This window comes from Microchirus variegatus, assembly GCF_963457635.1.
Source record: "Microchirus variegatus genome assembly, chromosome: 9".
In the NCBI taxonomy this organism is placed as follows: domain Eukaryota; kingdom Metazoa; phylum Chordata; class Actinopteri; order Pleuronectiformes; family Soleidae; genus Microchirus; species Microchirus variegatus.
The window spans coordinates 6017018-6041040 of NC_139810.1; the positions used below are offsets into that span (position 1 = coordinate 6017018).

Here is a 24023-nt window from a genome sequence, read left to right on the forward strand (position 1 = left end):
GGTCGGTACTGACGGACGGCCGGTGAGGTGACGTGGGGATGTGGTGGGTAAGGGATGCCGGTGGCGTCTTCAAGCGGTGTAACCTTGAAGAAGAAGAAGAAGAAGCGGTCTGCTCAAATTCGTCGGTACTTAAATTGCATGTTTGTTACGCCTGCGTCGCTCGTTGACGGTCTCGGTTCTTTGGTCATGTATGTGACGGTGATAAATGGTCTTCCGGCGGGGGAGCTCGTCCTCAACACTCCATGGCTGAGCTCCTGTGTTTTCTTCTCCTCTCCCCCGGCTTCGTGGAGCACTAGAGCCGAGGCAGGAGAACCGAGTGCCAAGAGGATCGGAGACCGGACGTACACTTGCGCTGCCTGACTTTCAAAATAAAACGCTTGTTTGCGGAAATGGGTGCCAAACCATGTGTAAGCTACACAATATAATGATAATGATATATATTTAAAGTTACTTTTAAAAGGGTGTATTGTTTTTGTTTGTTTGTTTGTTGTTGTTGTTTGTTTTTAAATAAATAAATAAAAAAATATGCTTAATAAGCATACGTATGTTTGTAAAATGTATTGTTGCTTGTCTCAACAGAAGAAAAAGAAGCAGCAAACAGATATAATTACACATAGTGAAACTATTTATCATTTTAGGAAGGTACAACATTCACAAAGCTAACATGCATTTATAGCCTTTGTAAAGGAAACTGAGAAGTATATTAAAGCATTTTTGATTTAAGTAGTATTATCATTATTATTTACTAATCCGTATTTATTATTCATAGCTGTATGCTGCACATAATGGTGTTCATTTATGGAATTGTAATAACGTGTACATTTTTTTCTCGCTTTACCGTGCATTTTATTTTGAAGGCAAATTCGCCTTTTCCGGTGCGGACACCGGCTTCTTGAAACAGCTGAAGGGGCGGGTTACTGTTACGTTTGAAACGTACGTACGCAACCAGCTGGGGCAGCTACGACAGAGCCGCAAGGCTTCTCGGGAAAAGTAGTATTTGAACACATATTATGGATCGAGCAAGTCCATGTAAAGAACTCATTTCCCATCATGCTTTGTTCGTGTGCTTATGTGGAGCGCGGAAATCGCTTGCCAAGCCGAACAGATGGGTTCTCTGAAGCAGTTTCCGAGTGCGTATCTGCTGCCACCTCTCGGAAAATCCAACAAAATAAACAAAATAGAACAATCTTTTTGCGTTTGATGTGAAAACATGCCTTGGTAAGTAATGTTAAATGATGTCATTAAAACAGTCACGATATAAGATACTACATAAATGTGTTAATTAATTTTTGCCTTGCATTCATGCATTATCTACCTCTATGACTTATTGTAGGTAAATACAGTTTAGAAATTCCAAATATTTACCCGTGATTAAGGGTTCTACAACATGTAATTGAAGCTTTTACATAATAGAAGTATCTATTTTGTAAGACTGGTGAGAATATGCCCTAAAATCACACGTTTGTGATGTTATGATCGGTTATTTCTTCGTCACAGCTGAGCTTCATGGACAAGCAGACAGGCACACTATACTTAAACTATATATAACTATGTATTATATATAAAAATATATACTAGTAATAAATAAAATAAAGATTTAACAAGCATTATTGCCATTTCGCTGCAATGGCATTGTTGTTGTTGTTGTTTACAAAACAGAATAACTAAGTAGGTACATTTGCTAGATTTGTACAGTATAACTGTTATCGTGAAAACCCGTGGTTGCTCGGCAGCTGAGACTCTACTGACTGCAATGATTGGCAGACGGCGGTAGGTGGCGCCACATGCCAAAACATGATTTCAAAACATAAACATGATTTGCAGTCTGCAAAATATATTTTTTAATGCAAATATTTTGACTGTACTGTTGTTGTTGGTGTTCAGTTTGTTATATGAACATTATTCCTGAGTCTCTGTGACATATTAGGAGGATTTTATGGCCAGTTGATTTAGATTTATTACATAATGCACCTTTAAACACTATCAAGTTAGGGTGAACAAACAAGAATCCACAAACTTGTGATTTACTCCATATTAAATAATAATTAAAAAAAAACTTTTTCAAGTATATGTTGTTTATTTTATGTTTAAAAATATGTCCTCACATTGGCGTTTATTTACTTTCAAGGCTCTCCAAATGCTGTACATCATAAACTAATCTCTCCTCCGTAAACCAAAAGCTAACCAGCTTTGGCAAAGTGCGAGGTAAGCCAATCACATTTTATCTCCTTTCTATGGCACTGAGGCCCCGCTGTTTGCAGCAGAGTTGTTGAATAGTTTTAGTTTAAGTCAGATTTTTAGTAATATTCTGACTCCAAAAACCAAAGAGCCCAAACATCTATGTGTAGTTATTCACAACAAATAGATAATGGGTGAAGAGTTGGTCAAACAGTACGTTGACAATGAGTTACGCATTAATAAAGTGAATATATTGAAGGATATTGTAAATCGCACATAATATCATGGTTATATGGCCATATTATTGTTTTCATTGGGTGTTCCGTTTTATACCTGTACTGTAATAAGATTACTATACTAATCCTGGAGGAGTCAGGAATAGCACCGTGCTCCCCCATCCCCCCAATAAGCAACCTGTACATTGATTTAAATTCAAAAATAACACACAAATTGCACTTTTCAATCTTTGAGGATAATTTGTTGCCATATTCTTCTTCTTAAAGCTGGTGAGATTTCCACACACACACACACACACACACACACAGGATCCCGTCTGTGCATACTGTACATGTGTCACTCCCTCCCACCTGCTGCACAGAGATAAGCTGAGACGAATCACATCAAGTGAGGCCATGGGATTGACTTTCCACAGAGGGAAAGACGACGTCAGAGCAACGGAGGCTGATGTCAGAAATGCTGGCAACTGCAAATCTGGGCTACGTGTGTCCTGAGATGGTGGTTAACGGCATCATGTCCCATGCAGTACAGGTAAAAAAAGAAAATATATATATTTTTTTTTTAATTGTAATTTGTAATCATTTCCCATTTTATAGTATCTGTTATCTGTTTATCTTGGTGAGATAAAATCCCTCAGCTAAGAACGGCGGGCGTCCAATCCCCTTATGGTGGATTATTCCTGCTTTGTGCGACTGAATATGATTTATGATTGTTGCTCCTGGATCGAGGTGTTTATTTGTCAGACGTTCTCTGTAGCCTGTCATGTAAAAAAAAACGCCTGTTGTTACCGAGTTTCAAACTAGAAAAACTGCACTTAATGAAGATAAAATGGTTATTGTCTGCATTAAAAATAGAAAGCTGATATAATGTGGTGTAACAAGGCAGATGTGATTGTGTCCAGGCTCTGCTATGACTGTTGATATCGGTCTGAATTACTTCACATGGCGCTCCAAGCAAAGACAGCAGGTGGAGCTCTCATGGAATTCTGTAAGTGTCATAGATCAATACAACTAAAGGACCTTAGCTATATTTATAGTAATGCCCTGACAAGGATTAGACACCTCACTAGTGAGGATCTTAATTATTTAGGTGTTACAAAACAACCTCGGATTTTGTTTCACGCGTCTCTGTTGAACCCACAAACTGAGCCTCGGTTTAGAGTTTAAAATAAATCAAATGCAAACCTTTAACAAAAGCAGGACCACTTCACATCACACCTTTAAGAACGTTTAAGCACTGATCAACATTTCACCTTTACGTGTTTTAAGTCCAACTTGTCTGACTGTCATGTGTGTACCTCATCCAACTTCTCATCTAGCTTTTTAATAGGTTTCATATATATGACACTGCATACTATTCATGTAATATCAATATTCTTTTTCAGTCATGGCCCCCAGAGCCAATTACACAATAGTAGGAGAAGCGATAAGGTACGTCATCCCGGCACAAGTGCAATGCTCGGTCGGCTGCGGAGGTCAAACCTGCAAGTATGACAACCCGACTTATTGGAGAGACGACCAGCAGGCTATCAAAGGCCTCTACTCATCCTGGTACAACTGCACTACTCGTTCTACTTAATGGTCCAGAGTGTAAGAATTAGTAACATCTAATGGCGAGACTGCAGATTCGCCCATCTTTCCCTTTCCCAAATGTGTCAGGGAGACTACGGTGGCCTTTGCATACCAAAATTTCTTAATTTTTCTGAGAATCGGGACAACACTTGCACTAGAGGGAGCGCACATTTTTGAGATTGAGGGTTAAGCAAGGAATTGGTATTCACCCTAAGTCTCTTAAATGTTACACACTGGACCTTTAAGAAGCTATGCTAGCACAACAAAATACAGTAGTTTTGCCAAAGTATCTCATTAAACATCCCACTAACATTATGGTCCATTATTCTAGGGTTACGGATCATCTTCTCGCCACATCCAGACCCTCAACAGAGATCATCGAGAAATATCACATTATCGATCAATTCAAAAGGTGCACACACTGACATTTTGGTGCCAATACAATTAAAGGGCCACATTTGAAGCTGGGAATAATCGAATGTGCATGTCTCTTGTGTTTGTGTCAAGGAACGGCATTAAAACAGTGATCAACCTACAGATACCTGGCGAACACGCCAGCTGTGGAAACCCTCTGGAGCCGGAGAGCGGCTTCTCGTATCGCCCAGAGGTCTTTATGGAAAACAACAGTAAGTGTTCCACGCCGGAAGAACAAAGGCTGAATCTCCCGTTGTCTTATATACGTTAGCGTGCCAATATTAGCATTTAGTCAGCTACTTACGTTCCCATGAAGCGAATGAGAATTCAGTTTTGGAACAGCGGGGGACAGAAAAATGTTGTTATATGCAAAATATTTCTCTGTATACAAAACAGAAGTTGACAGGGGACAGTGTACAGCTACGTAGCTGCAACAGAGTTAGCTACAAGCTAGATTTCATCTGTTGTTCCTGGGCCAGAGAGAGAGAATAACATTTCCGACGGGCCTTGTTTACCGTAGAAGGCTTTCTGTAATTTGGGAAATGTATTTGTCTCACACACAAGTCACCAATATACCTTAGCATGCCAATATTAGCATTTAGTTAGCTACTTATCTTCCCCATGAAGCTAATGAGAATTCAGTTTTGTAACAGCGGGAGACAGAAAAACATAGTGCAAATACTCACACAACAGAAGTTGACAATGTATAGTGGGACCGTATCTATGTTCCCCGGGTCCTAGGACATAGGACCCTTTCTCTAAAAAAGGGTCCTATGTTCCCTGCTGTTCACCCAAAGGGTTCTATGTTCCCTGCTTTGTATGTAAAAAAGGGTCCTATGTTCCCCGCTTTCACCCAAAAGGACCCGGGGAACATAGGACCCTAACCCTTAGCATAACCCTACCCTAACCCTTTACCCTGGAGCTCCACACCCAGGCTTCCACAAAGTGGGGAACATAGGACCTTTTTTGGGAAGCATAGGAACATAGGACCCGGGGAACATAGGTACGACCCCTGTACCGATACGTAGCCACACCAGTTAGCTATAAGCTAGATCTGTTGTTCGTAACCCATAGAGAGAGAATAACATCTTAGCTTAATAATTCAACAATGTATGTTCAGATTGAAAAGTAAGTAAAAGGATTTTCAGACTGAGCTGCAACGTTTTGTACCAGCTGGAGACAACGGAGAAAACCCTGAGTGTTGGAGGTCACCAGTAGATAAAAGGACCTAGTTTTGTGATCAGCTTTCAAACGTTTCGAGTCAAACAGCCAAATTATTTCTTACAGAGCCAATGATATTTGAGGAACCGTGTGCAGATTTAACTAAAAAAAAAATCTAATCTTTTCAGTTTATTTCTACAATTTCGGCTGGAGCGACTACGGAGTGGCCACTCTCACCACGGTGCTGGACATGGTGAAGGTGTTAGCTTTTGCACTGCAGGAGGGAAAAACAGCCATCCACTGTCACGCTGGTCTTGGTCGAACAGGTAGATGATGTTTGAGGTGTTGCAGCATATGAAATTTAAAGGAATACACACCATGAATGGCGTCTCTGTCCTGTTCCTCCAGGTGTGCTGTTGGCATGTTTCTTGGCCTACGCTACCAGGATGACTGCAAACCAGGCTATCTTATATGTGCGCGCCAAACGTCCCGGTGCAATCCAGACCAGAGGTCAGCTTCGTTGTGTCCGGCAGTTTGTCCAGTTCCTCGCGCCGCTGAGGAGTGTGTTTTCCTGTGCCGAACCCCGGTCTAACCCGGTCACGTTGCCCCAGTACCTGAACCGCCAGAGGCACGTGCTGCATGGCAACGAGAGGAAGGAGCTGAGGCATCTACCGAAGATCGTCCAGCTAATATGTAGACTGCTGATGGACATTGCATATAATCGAGAGGTGATCGAGGAGGACATTCTGGAGGCGCCTGATATTTATGACATAGAGATGACTTTGAGGATGATAGAGAAGCTGGGCCCTGAAATATTCGCAAATAGGCCACGCTTACCAGGTACGCCTACCTTACCGAGACATTTCAACGAGCCGGCCATCTTCTACCACCGCAAAAGTCTGAGCTACAGCGAGTCCGACTTGAGAAGACTGGGCTCGGAACTTAATCTTCTCACGCAACCTCTCCAATCCCTGTCGCAGACTAATGTTGACATGTCTATTGCCCAGTGTCAAGGCTGGGGTAGCAACACGTCTGACACCTTAAGCAGCTTGACGGGCTCACTGTGGCAACTCAAGAATGTGGAAAAGCCAAAATATGGATCCATTCTGCTGAAGAAAGTGAAGTCAAGCCCTAAAATCCAGCGTAGTGAATCCATGGGGAACAATAACGCCGTCAAAAAAGGTAGCATGTTGTCCAGGTGGAAGGCTGAGCAGAGGGAGGAGCTGGTGATGAACTGGTGGAAGACAGACGGCACAGAGTCGGAGGTGCCGTTCATCACCCTGCAGTCAGAGTTGTCCCTGGACGCCAGGAGGGTGCTCGTGGCTCAGGCCCTGGCGGTGGACCTTTTTCGGGACGGGGAAGAAGAGCACAAGTGCAAAGTCCTCGCGTGGCAGGTCATTTTCCACTCGATCAGTGGTATTGAGGCGTTCATAGAAATGAAAAAGCAATGCTCTTGTTGTTCAGTCTTTGTTTGGTTAAGCCCAATTTATACTCCTGCGTAAAGTACTCTGCGTAACCTACGCAGAGTCTCTGACGCTGCTCTGTGCCGGCTCACAGTGCGCACCCGAGCGCCCACAGAGGCGGAGCTCATCCCCGCCGACAACGTCGCTGCCAAACTATAAATACGTCATATCTTAACACACACAGCACATGTTTAGACTCTAAATGGCCAATTTCTCGCCTCAAATTATCTTAAAACTGCATTCCGTGACACAGAAAAGTGAGAAACAGCAACAGTCTATCTCTCGCTCTCTCTCTCCACACCCTCTCGCCATTGCTCACTGTAGCCAGAAGCACAACAACCTTGCGCAGCGACCCCTACTGATCGGGCGGGAAATTGCAGCGCGTATCCGTCACCACGACGCAGAAGTTTGAAGGCTCGAGTCGTCTCCGTGGCGACGCAGTCTGATAACGCATACGCAGTCGGAGAAGTATAATGTGGCCTTTACTTTAGAACAGTGTTTCTCAATCCCAGTCCTGGTCCATGACGTTGTAGACGTCTCCCTGACACAACTGACGACCCAGATAAATGGGTCGTTATGAGGCTTTTGTAGTTTGACGACGCGCTAAACATTGGAATCAGGTGTGTTGGAGCAGGGAAATATCTAATAATATAAATAAGACACGCCAAGAGCAGGTCCTCTTCCGCTGAGTCCACCATGTTGTACTGCCATATTTGTACAGTAGCCTAGAATGGACAAATGTTACACTGACTCGAGGGAGGACTGTGAGGAGTATGACGCAAATTTCAGTTGGAAAGCAAAACAAAATGGCGTTACTTGACTTGTTGACTGATCAGAAACAATATTTTTTCACCTATTAAGGAGTTTCTAATTCATATTTTACAATAATTGCGGAATATTTCACCGTAAATTATTATTGGGCCCTACAGTCGAATGTCATCCATGTGACAATGACTGAGTGATTGTGTGCAGGCGGAGCTGAACCAAGGTGGTGCGTGGGAGAGGCTGTGTATGGAGCGGGATCCCTTCATCCTGTCTGGACTCATGTGGGCGTGGTTGGAGCAGTTAAAAGAACCAGTCGTCTCCGTTCACGACGCCAAAACCCTGAATCTTGACAACGCCGATGCTCGAACTGTCCTCGACACACTTGACCAGGTCAGAGGTTTTTGTCTGTGCTGATTCACGTTTGGAGGAAATGAACTTTTTTTTTTTTTTTAACAGCTTCTTCTCACTTCTTCTCAGGCTCCTAAAGAAACATTATCATGTATACTGGATTGTATGGCTCATATGCTGATGACACCCGAAGAGGTTGAAAATGCATTCCTGAATCGTATCATCAAGGCTTTCACCTGGGTGAGAAAAATCACACCCAATAATTTCAACTACTACTTCCGTTTCCTTAGTACTTTTGTTTCAATTTCCTTTTTTTGAGCAGACGGATTTCAATTCGGACGAGGGGAGAAGCGTATATGAGTCCATGGCCAGAATCCTTCGATGTGTCCTTGAGGACATGAGACGCATGGCCAGCAACACAGAGGTGGCACCTTCGACTCCCTTCTCGTCAAACAGCCTGCCCTTCATGTAAAACGTGGCGGAGGAGAAAAAAAGAATGCGCCTCTTGTGCCTTGACGAAATCGTGTCAAATTTAAGAAGCAATAAGTTTGTCAACGCGGGCTAAATGTGAACACAATACACGGTGTGTAGTTTATTACGGTTAATATAGTGCCATAGTGTTGTGGAGGCAGCATACTGTAGAACATAACATGCCTTAAGCCTGCTCACATTCATTATTAATATACACTACTGTTCAAAAGTTTGGGCTCACCTATACAATTTTTGTGTGCTTTCCATTAAAAGTCACACTTTTATTCATTAAAGAGTTGCAAAACGAATAGAAAATAGTCAAGATTAGAAATAATGATTTTAATTCCAAATAATAATTTTTTAAGTGTTTTCTAATCATCCAATAGCCTTCTAACACCATTAGCAAACACAATGTACCATTAGAACACTGGAAATGGGCCTCTATACACCTATGTACATATTCTATTAAAAACCAGACAATTGCAGCTAGAATATCTTTTTTTATAAGTGCTTTATGAATAAAGTTAGATTGGATTGGATTCTCATACGTTCTCTTTTTTTGTACACTGACCTACAAATACAATCGTATTGCACACAGCAAAGTGAGTCATAAAACCAAATGTTGTATAATCTGTGTGGAGGTGCTTTTGTTCGAGGGGGCGCCCCGATGCTCAGGATGTGAAAAAATAAGCCTTTAAAACGTCTTTGCCGTTTTTTCCATCGACTGAGGCCACGATGCTGGTGTAGTCGCAGGCAACGTGAGTGAAGCCTCTGGAAAAGTAGGCCCAGAAAGCACAAGGAAACAACATTAACTCTTATATTTATTACACATAAGTAACTGTGAATTCAGCGGACAGACGGAATTAGAACACAGTACCTGGACATTGTGTGAGATCCTCCCAACAAGTGGTATCTGCTCTCCAGAGTCAGCCCGGCGTCCCGGTCGTCTTTCCACGTCAGCACGTGTAAGGAGAGATCCTGAGATGCCGTCACCACACGGAAGCTATCCTGTCGGTGTGTGAAGACATTACATTATATTACATTAGTTTTATCCAAAGCGACTTACAATGAGTGCATTTCAACATTTGGGATACAAATGTGTTTTCCATTAAAAGTCACACTTTTATTCGTCAAACGAGTTGCAAAATGAATAGAAAATATAGTCAAGATATTGACAAGATTAGAAATAATGATTTTCAAAGTGTTTTCAGCTGTGATAACATAATTGCACCCAATAGCCTTCAAACGCAATGTACCATTAGAACAGTGGAAATGGGCCTCTATACACCTATGTACATATTCCATTAAAAACCAGACGTTTGCAGCTAGAATAGCTGTTTTTCCTTCAAAAATTAGGACATTTCTAAGTGACCCCACACTTTTTGACCGTAGTCTAAGTGCGTGTTTCAATTATGCCAAACTGTAAAAAGCTAAAGACGCACAAAAATACAAATTGGGCCTTTTTTTCCCCACCATTTCTGTCCAAAACAGAGACTGTGTGACATAGTCTTCTGGTGTGAAAAGTGAAGAAAGTAGCAGATTCTGACTCTGCTGGTGTCAAAAAGAACTCTGTATGGTAAAATAAGTCGGTTAACATTATAGTGGCTAACGGCCTCAATGACTATAGTTTCAGATCTTCTTCAAATTTGTGGATTTATTTTTCCCCCTTTAGAGGAAAATAGGCGATAAATATCATATATGTGCAGACATGCGTGATTGACAGCTGATATCGTCCAAAGAAGGCCTGGTTGCAGGTGACATCAGAATTTCCAGTTCCAAAAATTGACATTACACCAGTCAAATTGTGGATATTTATTCACAATAGGTGTTCGTTTTGCAGTCTGTGGTCCTAAACTCAAGCCTGATTGTCTTTGCTGACATTTTTTCAAACATAAATTTGTCTTTTAAAGCTGCCATACACCGGAAGTTCCAATTAACTCTGTTTTTTTAGTGTGTATCTGCGTCATTACCTCGTTTATGAAGCCCTGAAGGTTCGAAACAAACAGTTCAGCCACTGCTGAGAACGCTGTGTTTTATTGTAATCTCGGGCTCAGCGAGATCTCAGAAAAAACCCGGTCCGGTTACGTAAACATCAGTTCTCCGGAACAGCAGATCGATGTACCGGTTGCGTACATTGAACCGCAGAAGAAGAATAACGTCCGTTGTGGAGGTGTTTCACGAGCGACAGTGTCTTCTGACTCCGGGTCAAAGGTCGTCAAAGGGACTGCGGCGGGGAGTCGTGACGAAGCTATTTTTAAACACTGTTAAAACAATGTTATGATAATGAGGAGCAGTGCATCCACCGTTCCAGAGGGGGGAGCTGCGCTTCTGAGAGCTGATTACATCACTTCCAGGTACCTGGCCAATCACAAGACGGTTGGGAAAGCTCTCGTTGGCTGGCCAATCACAACACAGTTCTGTCTTCTGGGGGTGAGATTTCAGTCAGAAACAACGCGACTGACAAGAGCTTCAGTGAGGAGAGATTTCCGTCGGCTTTTGAACATTAAAACAAGTTAATGTATGTAAGTAGACCTCCATAACTCACATGTGTGATAGGACCACTATATGGGAGCTTTAAGTAAGTGAACGTGACACACTTTTCATCCATTTGTCTTTGCACGTCATCATTTTGACAAAGTATGCACACAGACTGTGTCCAATAACGCAGAGTCTCTTTTATGCAAACGGCCTACCAAACATATAGAGGAGATGGACATGGTGTGCTCGTTGAAGTTGGCGAGCAGAGCTCCTTTCAGCGAGTACACCCACAGATCCCGGTCAGACGACAGCACCAAGCAGTTGCTGTCCTTGGCCTCCAGAAGGACGTGTGAGGACCAGGTGTTCAGCGGCAAGGGAAAGGTCTCCACCTGCTGGACTAAACGAGAACAGCAGCACAAGGTGGATCCTGGTATTTATGCCATTTATTCAGTATGTTTACAGTACAGTTTGCTGTATAATATCACTTGTGTGGAGAAGAATTTAATATAGTTAATTGTATTTCACTACTGGATAGTGTCACGTCATGCCACCAGATAATCATATACATGGAAAATTTCAAAACCACAGTTACCTGAAAAATGATCACCAAATATTGATATTTGAAACCTTTTCATTGAGATAACGGACACATTTCAGCAGTTTCTGTGCTAACAACACTTCATTTAAAAGTATTTGCACAAAAGTGGATTATTGTAGAACAGTGTTGTTAAAAATTACGTCTAGACTAGTCCAGGTATATTCTATTCTATTCTAGTCTGTCTTTTCACTGATGCAACATGTGGGATCAATAGAGTCCAACCTATTCTATTCTAATCTAATCTAATCTAGACAGAGAAAATGTCCTCAAGCAAATGTCCACAACAGCATAATGTCCAATTAGTATTTTGACGACTCAAATAAAACGTGTGAACAAAGAAAGAAAAGATGTAAACCAACATCTCTCTGTGCTCACCCTGGATCTCCGTCTTGTACTTGCTCTTTCGGACGCTGACGTCGAACACAGTGAGGGCTTTGTTGTCTGAGGGCACGGTTTGGTGCACGACGGCCAGTCTGGCAGGCTGCGTGGGTATGAAGACGGCGGCCGAGCAGCCAGCGACTGGCACCGCCCGGCACAGAGGATCTTCATCATCGTCAGACGCAGTTGTCAAACTCTCTGTGAAGATCACCTGGCAACGGAAATTCCACAAAAGGAGAATGTTTCATTGGAATTTTGATACGTTCAAGTGCTTAGTAACACATCTTTACAGAAGAGGGTTAGGACCACACAGGAAAAACATATTTGAGTTCTGACTTTAAAGTCAGAATTCTGTGTTTTAATGTCAGGGTTTAAAGTCAGAATTCTAAGAATAAAGTCAGACTTCTGAGTCAGAAATTCTGAGTTTAAAGTTAGAATTCTGAGTTTTGATGTCAGAATTCTGAGAATAAAGTCAGATTTCTGAGTCAGAACTCTGAGTTTAGTCAGAATTCTGAGTTTTAAAGTCAAAATTCTGAGAATAAAGTCAGATTTCTGAGTCAGAAATTCTGAGTTTAAAGTCAGAATTCTGAGTTTTAAAGTCAGAATTCTGAGAATAAAGTCAGATTTCTGTCAGAAATTCTGAGTTTTAAAGTCAGAACTCTGAGTTTTAAAGTCAGAATTCTGAGAATAAAGTCAGATTTCTGAGTCAGAAATTCTGAGTTTAAAGTCAGAATTCTGAGTTTTAAAGTCAGAATTCTGAGAATAAAGTCAGATTTCTGTGTCAGAAATTCTGAGTTTTAAAGTCAGAACTCTGAGTTTTAAAGTCAGAACTCTGAGTTTTAAAGTCAGAATTCTGAGAATAAAGTCAGATTTCTGAGTCAGAAATTCTGAGTTTAAAGTCAGAATTCTGAGTTTTAAAGTCAGAATTCTGAGAATAAAGTCAGATTTCTGTCAGAAATTCTGAGTTTTAAAGTCAGAACTCTGAGTTTTAAAGTCAGAATTCTGAGAATAAAGTCAGATTTCTGAGTCAGAAATTCTGAGTTTAAAGTCAGAATTCTGAGTTTTAAAGTCAGAATTCTGAGAATAAAGTCAGATTTCTGTGTCAGAAATTCTGAGTTTTAAAGTCAGAACTCTGAGTTTTAAAGTCAGAACTCTGAGTTTTAAAGTCAGAATTCTGAGAATAAAGTCAGATTTCTGTGTCAGAAATTCTGAGTTTAAAGTCAGAACTGTGAGTTTTGATGTCAGAACTCTGAGTTTAAAGTCAGAATTTTGAGTTTCAAAGTCAGAATTCTTAGAATAAAGTCAAAATTCTGAGTTTAAAGTCAGAACTCTGAGTTTTGATGTCAGAACTCTGAGTTTAAAGTCAGAATTTTGAGTTTCAAAGTCAGAATTCTTAGAATAAAGTCAAAATTCTGAGTTTAAAGTCAGAGAGAATAAAGTCAGACTTCTGAGTCAGAACTTTGAGTTTTAAGTCAGAATTCTAAAGTCAAAATCTTTCTGAGAATTCTGAGTTTAAAGTCAGAACTCAAATATTTTTTTCCAGTGTGGCCCTAATCCTCTTCCGTACATCTTCCTGTGGAGTGATAAAGTCAGGAGAGATTATTATTATTAGTTTTTAATCACGTTAATGTGTCAACGCACGCCTTATTTTCCCTCTGTGTCCCTTTGTAATGTGTTAAAAAAAAAGGAGAGAAAAGACCTGACAGGCTGGGGGAAAACAAATACAGTCAGGCAGTCAAAGACAACAGCACATACCTTTGGACTTAAATCATCGTTGTCCTTGGTTCCTGCTACGATCCATTTCTTGTTGGGCGAAACCTTGAGTACGTTGACTCTGAACGCGTCGCACACCTTCACGCTGGACTTTTTAGACAGAGTGGAATCAGCGAGCGTGCACACAGATCCCCCGCCGGTTCCAACCTGGATTAATATTCATGAAAAGTATGTGTTGATAACAAGAATTACTTAACATGTATTTATATTACTTCAAGGTTTATGACTAGATCCTGTGTTTTTCCTGTGTGCTTTGTGACTCCGCCCATTCTGCTTGTTCCACAGGTGACTCCAATTCTCCAATGCTCCTTTTGGAGCAGCTCGTTTTAAAGTTTACATTACGATTTATATTCATTGTAAATAACCTTCTTATACACGTTACGTTTCTGTTTGTCTCAGACTTTCTTCTTTTTAAAATATCCATTAACCATTACGGGGACGTAACGACTAGGGATGAGTCGATACGATCTAAAATCATTGGATCAATCTCTTTAAAAAAGAAGAATATGATGATATGATGCGTTAACTCTTTACTATTTTGGCCTAATTATTTATCTTTTGGGAGCAGAATATTTTTCTCAGATTAGATGTTAAAGGGATAGTTTGGAAATTTTGGACATAAAACACTGTAGTGTCCTGTTTGAGTAAGCTACGGAATCAGTGCAGGCTCAAAAAGGGGCGTGTTTGATATCGTCTTTAGCGTGCAAGGCCCGTTTGAGTCAGCAGGTGTCACTAAGTTGAAGTTGATTGGGGTGTGTGTGTAAAGGTACGTGTTCTTGTATTTATGTCTTTTTGTGGACATTTTGTCAACTTCGACGTTTTCAAGTTTTCGAGTTTTGCTGGTGTTATGTCTAGCACAAGTCAATGGTATCAGCTAGGAAAATAGGTATTATGTCCAAAATGTTTCGAACTATCCCTTTAAGCTTCATAAAAGGGGCTGTGAAATCAATAGATCCTCAAGGTTGTGATATTGCGGCATTGGTAAAGAGGTAATGGAACCATCCCCATTTACCACACGGGGGGGGAAACTTCTGCTGAGGTTCACGTACAGTGAGAAACCAATCGTCGTTGACGTTGTACTGAAGTAGAGCACAGTGTGGAGACCCGGCAGGAAACGACGCCACCTCCTGGCCCGTGCTGCCTCGCCAGGTCTTCACGAGACCTGTGGAGTCTGCTGTGATCACGACGTCACGCTGCTCATCGGCGATGATGTTGGTCAGTGGGTTCTGGGCAGGAGTGCACCACAGGAGCTCACCCTACACAGAGAGAGAGAGAGAGAGAGGGGTAAACTCCAATCTGTCAGGTGTTGACGTTTATAAGAGAGCCTTATATGCTATAAAGATGTGTTGGATTGACGCTGATGATATTTAAGAATGTTTTTATTGGAGTGTGGCTCCTCTGGGCCTTTAATAACAATATTAAACAACGTAATTTAGCTACGGCACGGGGGTTGTTTCAGTGCTATATTGATGAGGATTGTAACAAATGACATTTTAGTGTTTTTGCGTACATTTTGAAGGAGTTTTTAAAAATCTATTACATGTTTTTAAGGGTCAAGTGTGTTAGAAAGAAGAACAAAAGAACTAAGAACTACAATTCAGTGGAAAGAGTGAGTTTTCATACAAGAAACGACTACATTTTGATGAAAAGAGTGCGTTTTCATACTGTGTTGCCCTCTGAAAAAATCTGTGACCTTTCCTAAGTGCCTTAAGGGAACTACGGTGGCCTTCACACACCAGAAAGGATGTATGAACGTATGAATTCGGTGAAATTGCTTTCTCCTTCTATTCACTGTGGACTTGAAATGAGCAGGAAAACATAATTTCAGTCTTCTTTAAAGGTGCATTATGTAATAAATCTAAAGCAACTGGCCATAAAATCCTCCTAATATGTCACAGAGACTCAACAAACTGAACTCACCAACAACAACAGTACAGACAAAATATTTGCATTAAAAAAAATATTTTGCAGACTGCAAATCATGTTTACGTTTTGAAATCATGTTTTGGCATGTGGCGCCACCTACTGCCGTCTACCAATCATTGAGGTTAGTAGAGTCTCAGCTGCCCAGCAACCACGGGTTGCCAGTTAAGTCAGAAAACGAAACCTATAAGACCTCGGTATTTTGAATTTGAATGTAGTAACCCTTTTTGGCCACATTCTTACATATGGCACCTTTAAACACCTTCAAAGGTGTTTTATGGACTGCCGTGAAAGACGCATGTCGTTTTATATTATGTGTCCTTTAACTTTTATATTCTATTCTGTTGCGAGTTTTACATCTGAAATTCCTTTTATCTCTGTAACTATTTGCACTACTATCTTGACCAGGACTCCCTGGAAGAAGAGACCTTGTCTCTCAATGGGACCTTTCTGGCTAAATAAAGGACACATAAATTAATAAATTAAATAAATAAACACAAAATTTCACAATTCTCCCACTCTCTCTGCCATTTCTCCACTTGATATTTTCCTGCACATAAACAACAATAAACTGGTTCCTTAAATTTTAATTGAGGATAAGCTGACGTTAATAATTGAGTTAGTGACCACTGAGAATATAATGGTGCTGCTGACGGAGTTGCACTGACATTCTGGACGCTCCACGCTCGGACTGTACCATCAGAAGAGGCGCTGCAGACGGTGGCGCTGCTGTTGCGCAGGTCAGGATTCTGGGCTAAATTCCCCTGCAGGTACACGAGCCCCACCACACTGCCTGATGGAGGGACAACACACGGAAACACATGACGGGACGAGACATGTAGTCGAGTCATAAAACGTCAATACGGAGAAAGGGAGCAATCACCTGTGTGTCCTCTGAGGCTTTTGCAGGTGTAACCTCCCGTTCGCCCTTTCCCCATCTTTGTCTCGAGATGGCGTCGTCGCAGGAAGTACGTCTTCCACGAGTTGTTCACGTGCTCAGTGCCCAAAACGTGGAGATTACAGAAAGTCCAGCGCTGCAGACACAACCTCCTGAGGGCGGAAAAACATCGCTGGTGACAATATTAAGTTGCCATTGTTTCCCATTCATTTCCCATCGATTTAGCTCAATTTTTTCCTGAGACACATGGTCTCCTCTTCATGGGACACCTGATTAGACCAACAACAACACCATAAAAGAGTTACAGGCACTATAAAAGGAGTAGCAATCGAAATGTCATGCTCACTGGCAACTTTATTAGGTACACCTGCTCAACTGTGGTTTCTCGCAAATCTCTAATCAGTCACTAACGTTGCAGCAACCCAAGTTCAAACTGAGCATCAGAATGAGGAAGAAAGGTAATTTAATTGACTGTTGGTAACCAGAGAGGCTGCTCTCATGGCATATATGAATATTTACCATTATCAATTGATGATCGACAGGGATTTTCATGTATATATAAAACCATCCCAAGAGTTTGCAAAGAATAGTGACCAGTGACAAAATGACTAGACAGCATGTCAATGTGGGCTCCATAAAAGTTACATTCGGCCCCTATTGTGTTTGCCTCTGGGCTTCAAATCTGGGGCTGAAACTATATAAACCTGCTTAATTTGCACAATTCAAGGTCATAATCATTTAGTACCCACTTCCCAAGTAGTCTGTAAGATGGACTACAGCAGCCAAAGACCTCACTGTGTACCTACAGGGTCTCTGCAGGTTTCAACAAGTCAAATTTAAGACTTTTAAAGACTTTTTTAAGACCATAATGAATACAATTTGAGACCCATTTCATATCCATACTGCCAAAAAAGTACAAAAGACATAAAATTGGAGCCACAAATCGTTGAACTTATGCAAGCAGTTCGGCTTAGCTGTGAGCTTTCGTTAAGTTTTCTCCGCTGCTATGCTAAGCGGTAACACACCGCAGCGCGCGCACTGCACACTAGCTAGTGGTGCTCGACTTTAGTTCCGCGTTGTAGTTATGCTAACGGCATCCTCAAAAATCAAAACATTTCAAAGCGAGACTGAAGTTTATGCACGTTTTAAATAAAAGTCACGTTAATAGATAGATTTTTAAGACCTTTCAAAATTGTATTTACCTTTTATGAAATTTTAGGAGAATTTTAAACATTTTAAGGCCTTAAATTGAAATGATTGGATTTAAGACTTTTTAAGACCCCGCGGATACCCTGACCTAATAAAGTGACCTGTAAGTAAAGATGACTACAAGCCACAAAATTTTTTTTTACACAGACTCTGTCCATATTTTTGTACACATGATTCATTATAAACATGTTTACACACAGCTTGCAGTGAATTAAATCACGTTATTTACAGGTTATAAAGTCATAAATAAACTGCTCACCTCCATAACCAAGGAGTGTTTGCAGCGTCGCACCAGTCCTGAAAACACACATTTAAACTCTATTCACACACAAGTTCGTTTCTGATTTAATTAGTAAATAATACATACACACATACATAATAACAACACTCTCTCTCTCTCTTTTACTTCCGGAAATGGGATACACACTTCTCACCTTACACACACTTGACGCAGAGATTAAATCTACTTCCGGCAGGAATGTGAACACATAAATGAGACAGTCGCTGATCAAATGTGGCTCCATGTTGACGTGAATAACTTAAAACGTCCTGTTGTTCTGAAAAAGTAAAAAACAACAACACAGCGAGGCGAGTAGTGTCCTGTTTGAGTAAGCTACGGAAACAGTGCAGGCTCAAAAAGGGCGTGTTTGATATCGTTTTTTTTAGCGTGCAAGGTCCCGTTTACGCCACCAGGTGTCACTAAGTTGAAGTTGATTTGGGGTGTGTGTAAAGGTATTCTTGTGTTTATGTCTTTGTGTGGACATTTTGTCAACTTAAAACGTCTTTTTCCACCTTTATTGTAAAATTATGACGTGACGATTTTTTTTTTTTTTTAAAGATTTAGTTTAGTTAATTTTACAAATAAACAGTAAGTGAGTAGGGGTGGAGTTTAGAAACCTTGATATCTGACAAGGTTTGATTAGTTAATAGTGTGAAAAATGTGTAAAAAGGTGAAAAAAGTATAACAGCGGAGCTCCAGGGTGTGTGTGTGTGTGTGGTGCTTGTTGTATCCGCTTTGGGGCTCCAGGGAGGCGGGTAGGTGGTGGTCGTTGTCCCCGCTGTGGAACTTCAGGGTGTGGGGCACGGAAATTTGTGAAAATTGAGAAAATAGGAAAGTTAAACTAATGTAAAACAGTTAATATTAATCTAAATAGTGTGTTTAATGTGTAAAAAGTTTTTAAAAAATTATAAACGTGGAGCTCCGTGGGGAGAAACTTGCTGCAGCTGGATGCAACTCTCTTTTTCAGGGTGAATACCTGGTTTTAGGGTTAGCATTGGGATTAAGTTAGCGTTAGCGTAAAGGCTAGGTACTCACTTGTGATGGTTAAGTTAAGGTAAGGGGCTAGAGAAAGCATTATGTCTATGAGGTTTTTCTTACTAAAATATGAAAACTCGTCTCTCTCTGTGTGAGTGTGTGTGTCTGTATGGATATTTTGTCAGGACCAAAAGACCTGAACCTGTTTACACACTCACCCTATGGGGACTTGTCTTCCTTATGGGGACAAAAAGCACTATAAGTCACTATAATGTAAATATATTAAAATTTAAGGTGAATACATGTTTTGTATGGTTGGGTTAAGGTTAGGGTTAATGTTAAGCCAGTGCAATATTTTGAATTTGTACAGTGTTTTTGAACTGTAAGGGTTTGGGTTAGCGTAGCTTCTTTAATGTACGCGCACTGTTTCTCCGTCCTCACCCAGGATATTTGATTTGCACCTAATGATATCCCAGACAGTGCGGGCTTTGTTGGTCGTGTCGGTGTCAGCGTCGTGGACGACGGCCAGTCTGGCAGTCAGTGGGTATGAAGACAGCAGCCCCGGCACACAGTGACAGGTAAACCCTGGCACAGACGATCCTCGCCTCTCAAACCACCTGGCAACAGAAATCCACAAAATGCATATTATACAGTATTCTATAATTGTTACTTATGGGCTGGAGAAGAGACATGAGTGTAATTACCCATTGATTCCAATCTGGATTTAAAAAAAGCATGTTTTTTTATTTTTATTTTTAAACTTTTTGCATTACTTTAGCGATTACAACACAGGGAACTTTACAGGGGAAGTTACCTACAGTTATAGTCATTGGATGCTCGGTATCGGCAGATATTGGTTTTAAATGGATTATCAGATATTGGCAAACACCGACTACTGATTACAACAGGAAGCTTAATAGGCTGCTACCTCATTGGTGCTCTCTATAACTATTATTTTTGCACGTTTAATTCTTTTTGCCCAATGAAGGGTTAGGGTTACCAAGGCTCAAGAGCTTTCACAAGCTTTACCAGATACATACAACAAACATATGACAAGATAGTGCAGTCAAATTATTAATTAAGTGTAAAGGAAAGTGCAGAATTGGATCTTTAGATGTGTTGCTAAAGGCATCTTAGAATAATACTCTCTTACACAAAACAGTCCGATTGTCTGATTTGCGTGAAGTTTAACTTGCAATGAACCCCGTGCGACACAAACATCAACAATGTTAACAAACAAGCTAACAAACGTAGCTTCAATTCAGAGCCGTTTCTTGCTATATGCGGACTATGCAGCTGCATAGGCCCCCTCAGCCACCAGGGGGCCCCCAAGCTGCAAGTTCAGACAGATATTTTATTATATTTTTGAGAATTAAAAGTACCTGTCTTTATTTGCATGTATTGCATGCATTCATTATGCATATATTTGCAAAGCATGTAAGTGTTCGTTGGGTAATCAGGTAAAAATCCCATTATAATCCATTATATTTATTTAGAAGTAAGTTTAGTATTTATTTTTAGTTTTTGAATCGTGGGTTAAAACTGTTTTATGTTATGCCATCTTGTTATGCTACCTTGTTATGCTACCTTGTTATGCCACCTTGTTATACTACCTTGTTATGGCTTCAGATGCCTCTGAACTCACCAACAACAACAGTACAGACAAAATATTTGCATTAAAAAAAATATTTTGCAGACTGCAAATCATGTTTACGTTTTGAAATCATGTTTTGGCATGTGGCGCCACCTACTGCCGTCTACCAATCATTGAGGTTAGTAGAGTCTCAGCTGAATATATGAAAAAGTTAGGAATCTCTACCTCGAGTTTGAAAAAAATAGGGGCCCCCCAAATAGTATCTCGCATAGGGCCCCCAAACAGCTAGAAACGGCCCTGCTTCAAATGACTGCTGTCCACTGCTACGAGCCATAAACAGCTAACAGGTATGAAAGCGCGAACTCCGTGGCACTGGTCAAACTACGAGTACTTATCAGTTTGTGCTGGGACAGATTAAACAAGCACAATCCTCCGCACGTTAGTGCATGCACATAAATCCTCATAGAAAATGCATTGGAGGGTATGTTTTTCGAAAAAAAAACGTTTTTAACATGAGAGTCAAGGGGAGAAATTTTCGGGCGATTCTCCACGTCAGTCAAATCGCCCCAGAAGAGGCGGAACCATAAAACGTGACTGATTGGACAATGACAGATAATATGTCTAGAACATAATAACTACCTTTGCTGGCAGAGAAGGCTGAAAGGAACATTAGTACTAAGGCTCTTGGAATTGCTGAGGAAAGTTGGTAGGGCGTTGCCCAAATCGTCCCTATACACCGTCCGCCCCTGTAAATACATATATATATATATATATATACATATATAGTATTAGCAATAACACAGAGCCTCAGGTACTTCTCAGGGAGTCGGACACTCCTTATCTTACGCACAGCTGAAGCAGAGATTACATCTTCCTCAGTCAGGAATGTAAAAATATGGATGAGACAATCGCGGCTTAAATGTGGGTAATGCGGGTCCGTAATGACATCAATAATATTCCACCTTCACTAATAACTCTTCGTGCAGTACATGAAATGTGGTGCTTAAAGTTATAGCGAACTATGATTTATTTGAAATCACAAAAGGTCAAAAGAGGGCGCAGTTGGTTTCGTATTAAGAGCCACCACTAGATGTCGCCATTATAAAAGGCAGTTTATCCACATGGTTCTACCTGCATCTGTAAAGTAAACCAAATTGTGTACATGGTCCTTATTTATGTTTTCTCTTGAAAACAGCAGTGTTTTTCATATATTATTTTATTGTCCTGTATATACACACACACATATATATATTTATATATCTTGTTTTCAATTTTTTCACTACACCATTTTTATTCATTTTTACACTTGCTTTGGCATGTTTCCCATAAATGAGTGAATGAATGAATGATTATTTTGATCCATAATAAAAACAACAACAACATAACAATGCAACCAACGTAAATTCTATATTCTACTATACTATACAGCATTGTATTGTACTGTACTATACTTCTCTGTACTATATATTACTATACTATACCGTACAGTACTACTATACTATGGTGTAGTGTACTATACTATACTATACTATTCTGCACTGTACTATACAATACTGTACAATAATACTATACTATTCACCTTCCCTTTCATCTTCTCTATATCTTCAAAGTATAGTATTTTTAATCATTTTCTTAATAATGCTATAAGAAAAAGCCAATAAAGCGAGTAAAGTGAAACTGACTTTCTATTATTTCTATAAATGTCATCCCATTGCAGCAAGACCATTGTGGGCTCTTTCTGTACACAAATGCAGCGTTGAAGTGAAACCATGAAAAGTAAATTTAACACCAGTTAAACCAGAGTATAGTCTATAAGTGACACTAAATGCGATAAATTCAATACAAATCCACAGTGTCCTACCATTTTTCGAACACAACCGAGAGTTTAATTTAACACCGTTTCCAAAGTGTATTCAACTCTTTGTTTTATGTACATCTAAAATAATTCCATTTCACACCAATTGCAGAGTTTACTGCAACTCTTTTTGTTTCACCTAAAAGATTTTAACAGTGCATTAACTCAATTGGTGTTAAATCACAACTTAAACAGTCACATTTAACACTATTCCAGACTGAACCCTTAGTTTAACGTTAACACTAAGTAATTCTGTATTTTATTGTATTATTATAATAAATACTCTTCTCATGTATTTTTATTTATTTGTTTGCCAATGTATGTGTGGAAACAAAAACATCCTAAACATAAATTCAGGACAGAGGGGTACAAGACGAGAAAATATTACTTTAATAAGGATTATCATTTGTTTGAGTGCATGTTAGCTGTTTGAGGTTAATTTACATTAAACATGTGCATCTATTTATTCACATTTAATTTGATTTTAATCTGTCTTCAAATAAAATTTAAGTAGTTAAAGGTGCATTATGTAATAAATCTAAAGCAACTGGCCATAAAATCCTCCTAATATGTCACAGAGACTCAGGAATAATGTTCATATAACAAACTGAACAACAACAGTACAGCCAAAATATTTGCATAAAAAAAATATTTTGCAGACTGCAAATCATGTTTATGTTTTGAAATCATGTTTTGGCATGTGGCGCCACCTACCACCGTCTACCAATCGTTGCAGTCAGTAGTACAATAATTGGGTTGCCAGTTACGTCAGAAAACGAAAACCTAAAAGACCTCGGTATTTTGAATTTGAATGTAGTAACTGTTTTTGGCCACATTCTAACACATGCCGCCTTTAAGTAGCCTTGGTTTATTGCCTCTTTTTGTCATGTTTGGGGTTGGTCTTATTTGTATTAGTTAGACTTTATAATATCACTGAACTGTGAGGCCACGCCCACTTTAATAACAAACTAAATAGTCATCATCATCATCATCATCATCACAGGTGTGTGTGTGTGTGTGTGTGGGGGGGGGGGGACACAGCAGGGCTTCTCTCTCTCTCTCTCTCTCTCTCTCTCTCTCTCTCTCTCTCTCTCTCTCTCTCTCTCTCTCTCTCTCTCGTGAACACGCCCCAATGAGATGCGGCAGATATATAACCAGGAGCTGCGGGTCGCAGAGCAACTTATGTGTGTGTGTGTGTGTGTGAGTGTGTGTGTGAGTTTGTGTATGAGAGCCCGCGGGTTTACCTGTGTGTGACACCCTCGCAATGACAGCAGGGCCCTGCAGGGAAAGGGGGCCACGTCAGGGGAGTTTGGATGAAACGCGCGTGTGAGAGAAGAAGAGCTCGAGCTGTGTGTCTCCCTCAGGTTTTTGATGCGTCTCGTCTCTTTGGAGCTACACTGTTGGACTTACCTGCTGCTGCTGCTGCTGCTGCTTACCTGCTGCTGTGATCGATA

The 24023-nt window shown here is 40.4% G+C and overlaps 2 protein-coding genes across 2 annotated transcripts; one reads left to right on the plus strand and one right to left on the minus strand.

Moving 5' to 3' along the window:
- Window positions 1-3356: 3356 nt before the first annotated feature.
- ptpdc1b (protein tyrosine phosphatase domain containing 1b) lies at window positions 3357-8609 on the plus strand (the record flags this gene model as incomplete). The annotated part of the gene is made up of 9 exons (XM_083895012.1): window positions 3357-3402; window positions 3800-3965; window positions 4318-4398; window positions 4494-4612; window positions 5750-5887; window positions 5970-6955; window positions 7997-8179; window positions 8267-8377; window positions 8460-8609. The coding sequence occupies 9 exons, from the start codon at window positions 3357-3359 to the stop codon at window positions 8607-8609; spliced, it is 1980 nt and encodes a 659-aa protein (XP_083751138.1).
- Window positions 8610-9004: 395 nt separating this feature from the next.
- On the minus strand, window positions 9005-18455 carry fbxw12 (F-box and WD repeat domain containing 12). The gene is made up of 10 exons (XM_083895728.1): window positions 18300-18455; window positions 18125-18162; window positions 16642-16808; window positions 16427-16551; window positions 14885-15091; window positions 13818-13982; window positions 12060-12273; window positions 11302-11483; window positions 9486-9616; window positions 9005-9379 (listed from the first exon to the last, which is right to left on the minus strand). The coding sequence occupies exons 1-10, from the start codon at window positions 18387-18389 to the stop codon at window positions 9280-9282; spliced, it is 1419 nt and encodes a 472-aa protein (XP_083751854.1). The 5' UTR covers window positions 18390-18455; the 3' UTR covers window positions 9005-9279.
- Between the last annotated feature and the right edge of the window lie 5568 nt (window positions 18456-24023).

Bases quoted from the DNA above. Each gene is read 5' to 3' on its own strand.
- fbxw12 (XM_083895728.1), bottom strand. From the start codon at position 18,389: ATGGAGCCACATTTGATCAGCGACTGTCTCATTTATGTGTTCACATTC. The intron at 16,552-16,641 runs GTGATTGCTCCC...TCCCTCCATCAG, and splicing joins AAGCCTCAGAGGACACACAG to GCAGTGTGGTGGGGCTCGTG. The intron at 12,274-13,817 runs GTATGTGCTGTT...TTCCGTTGCCAG, and splicing joins ACGATGATTTAAGTCCAAAG to GTGATCTTCACAGAGAGTTT.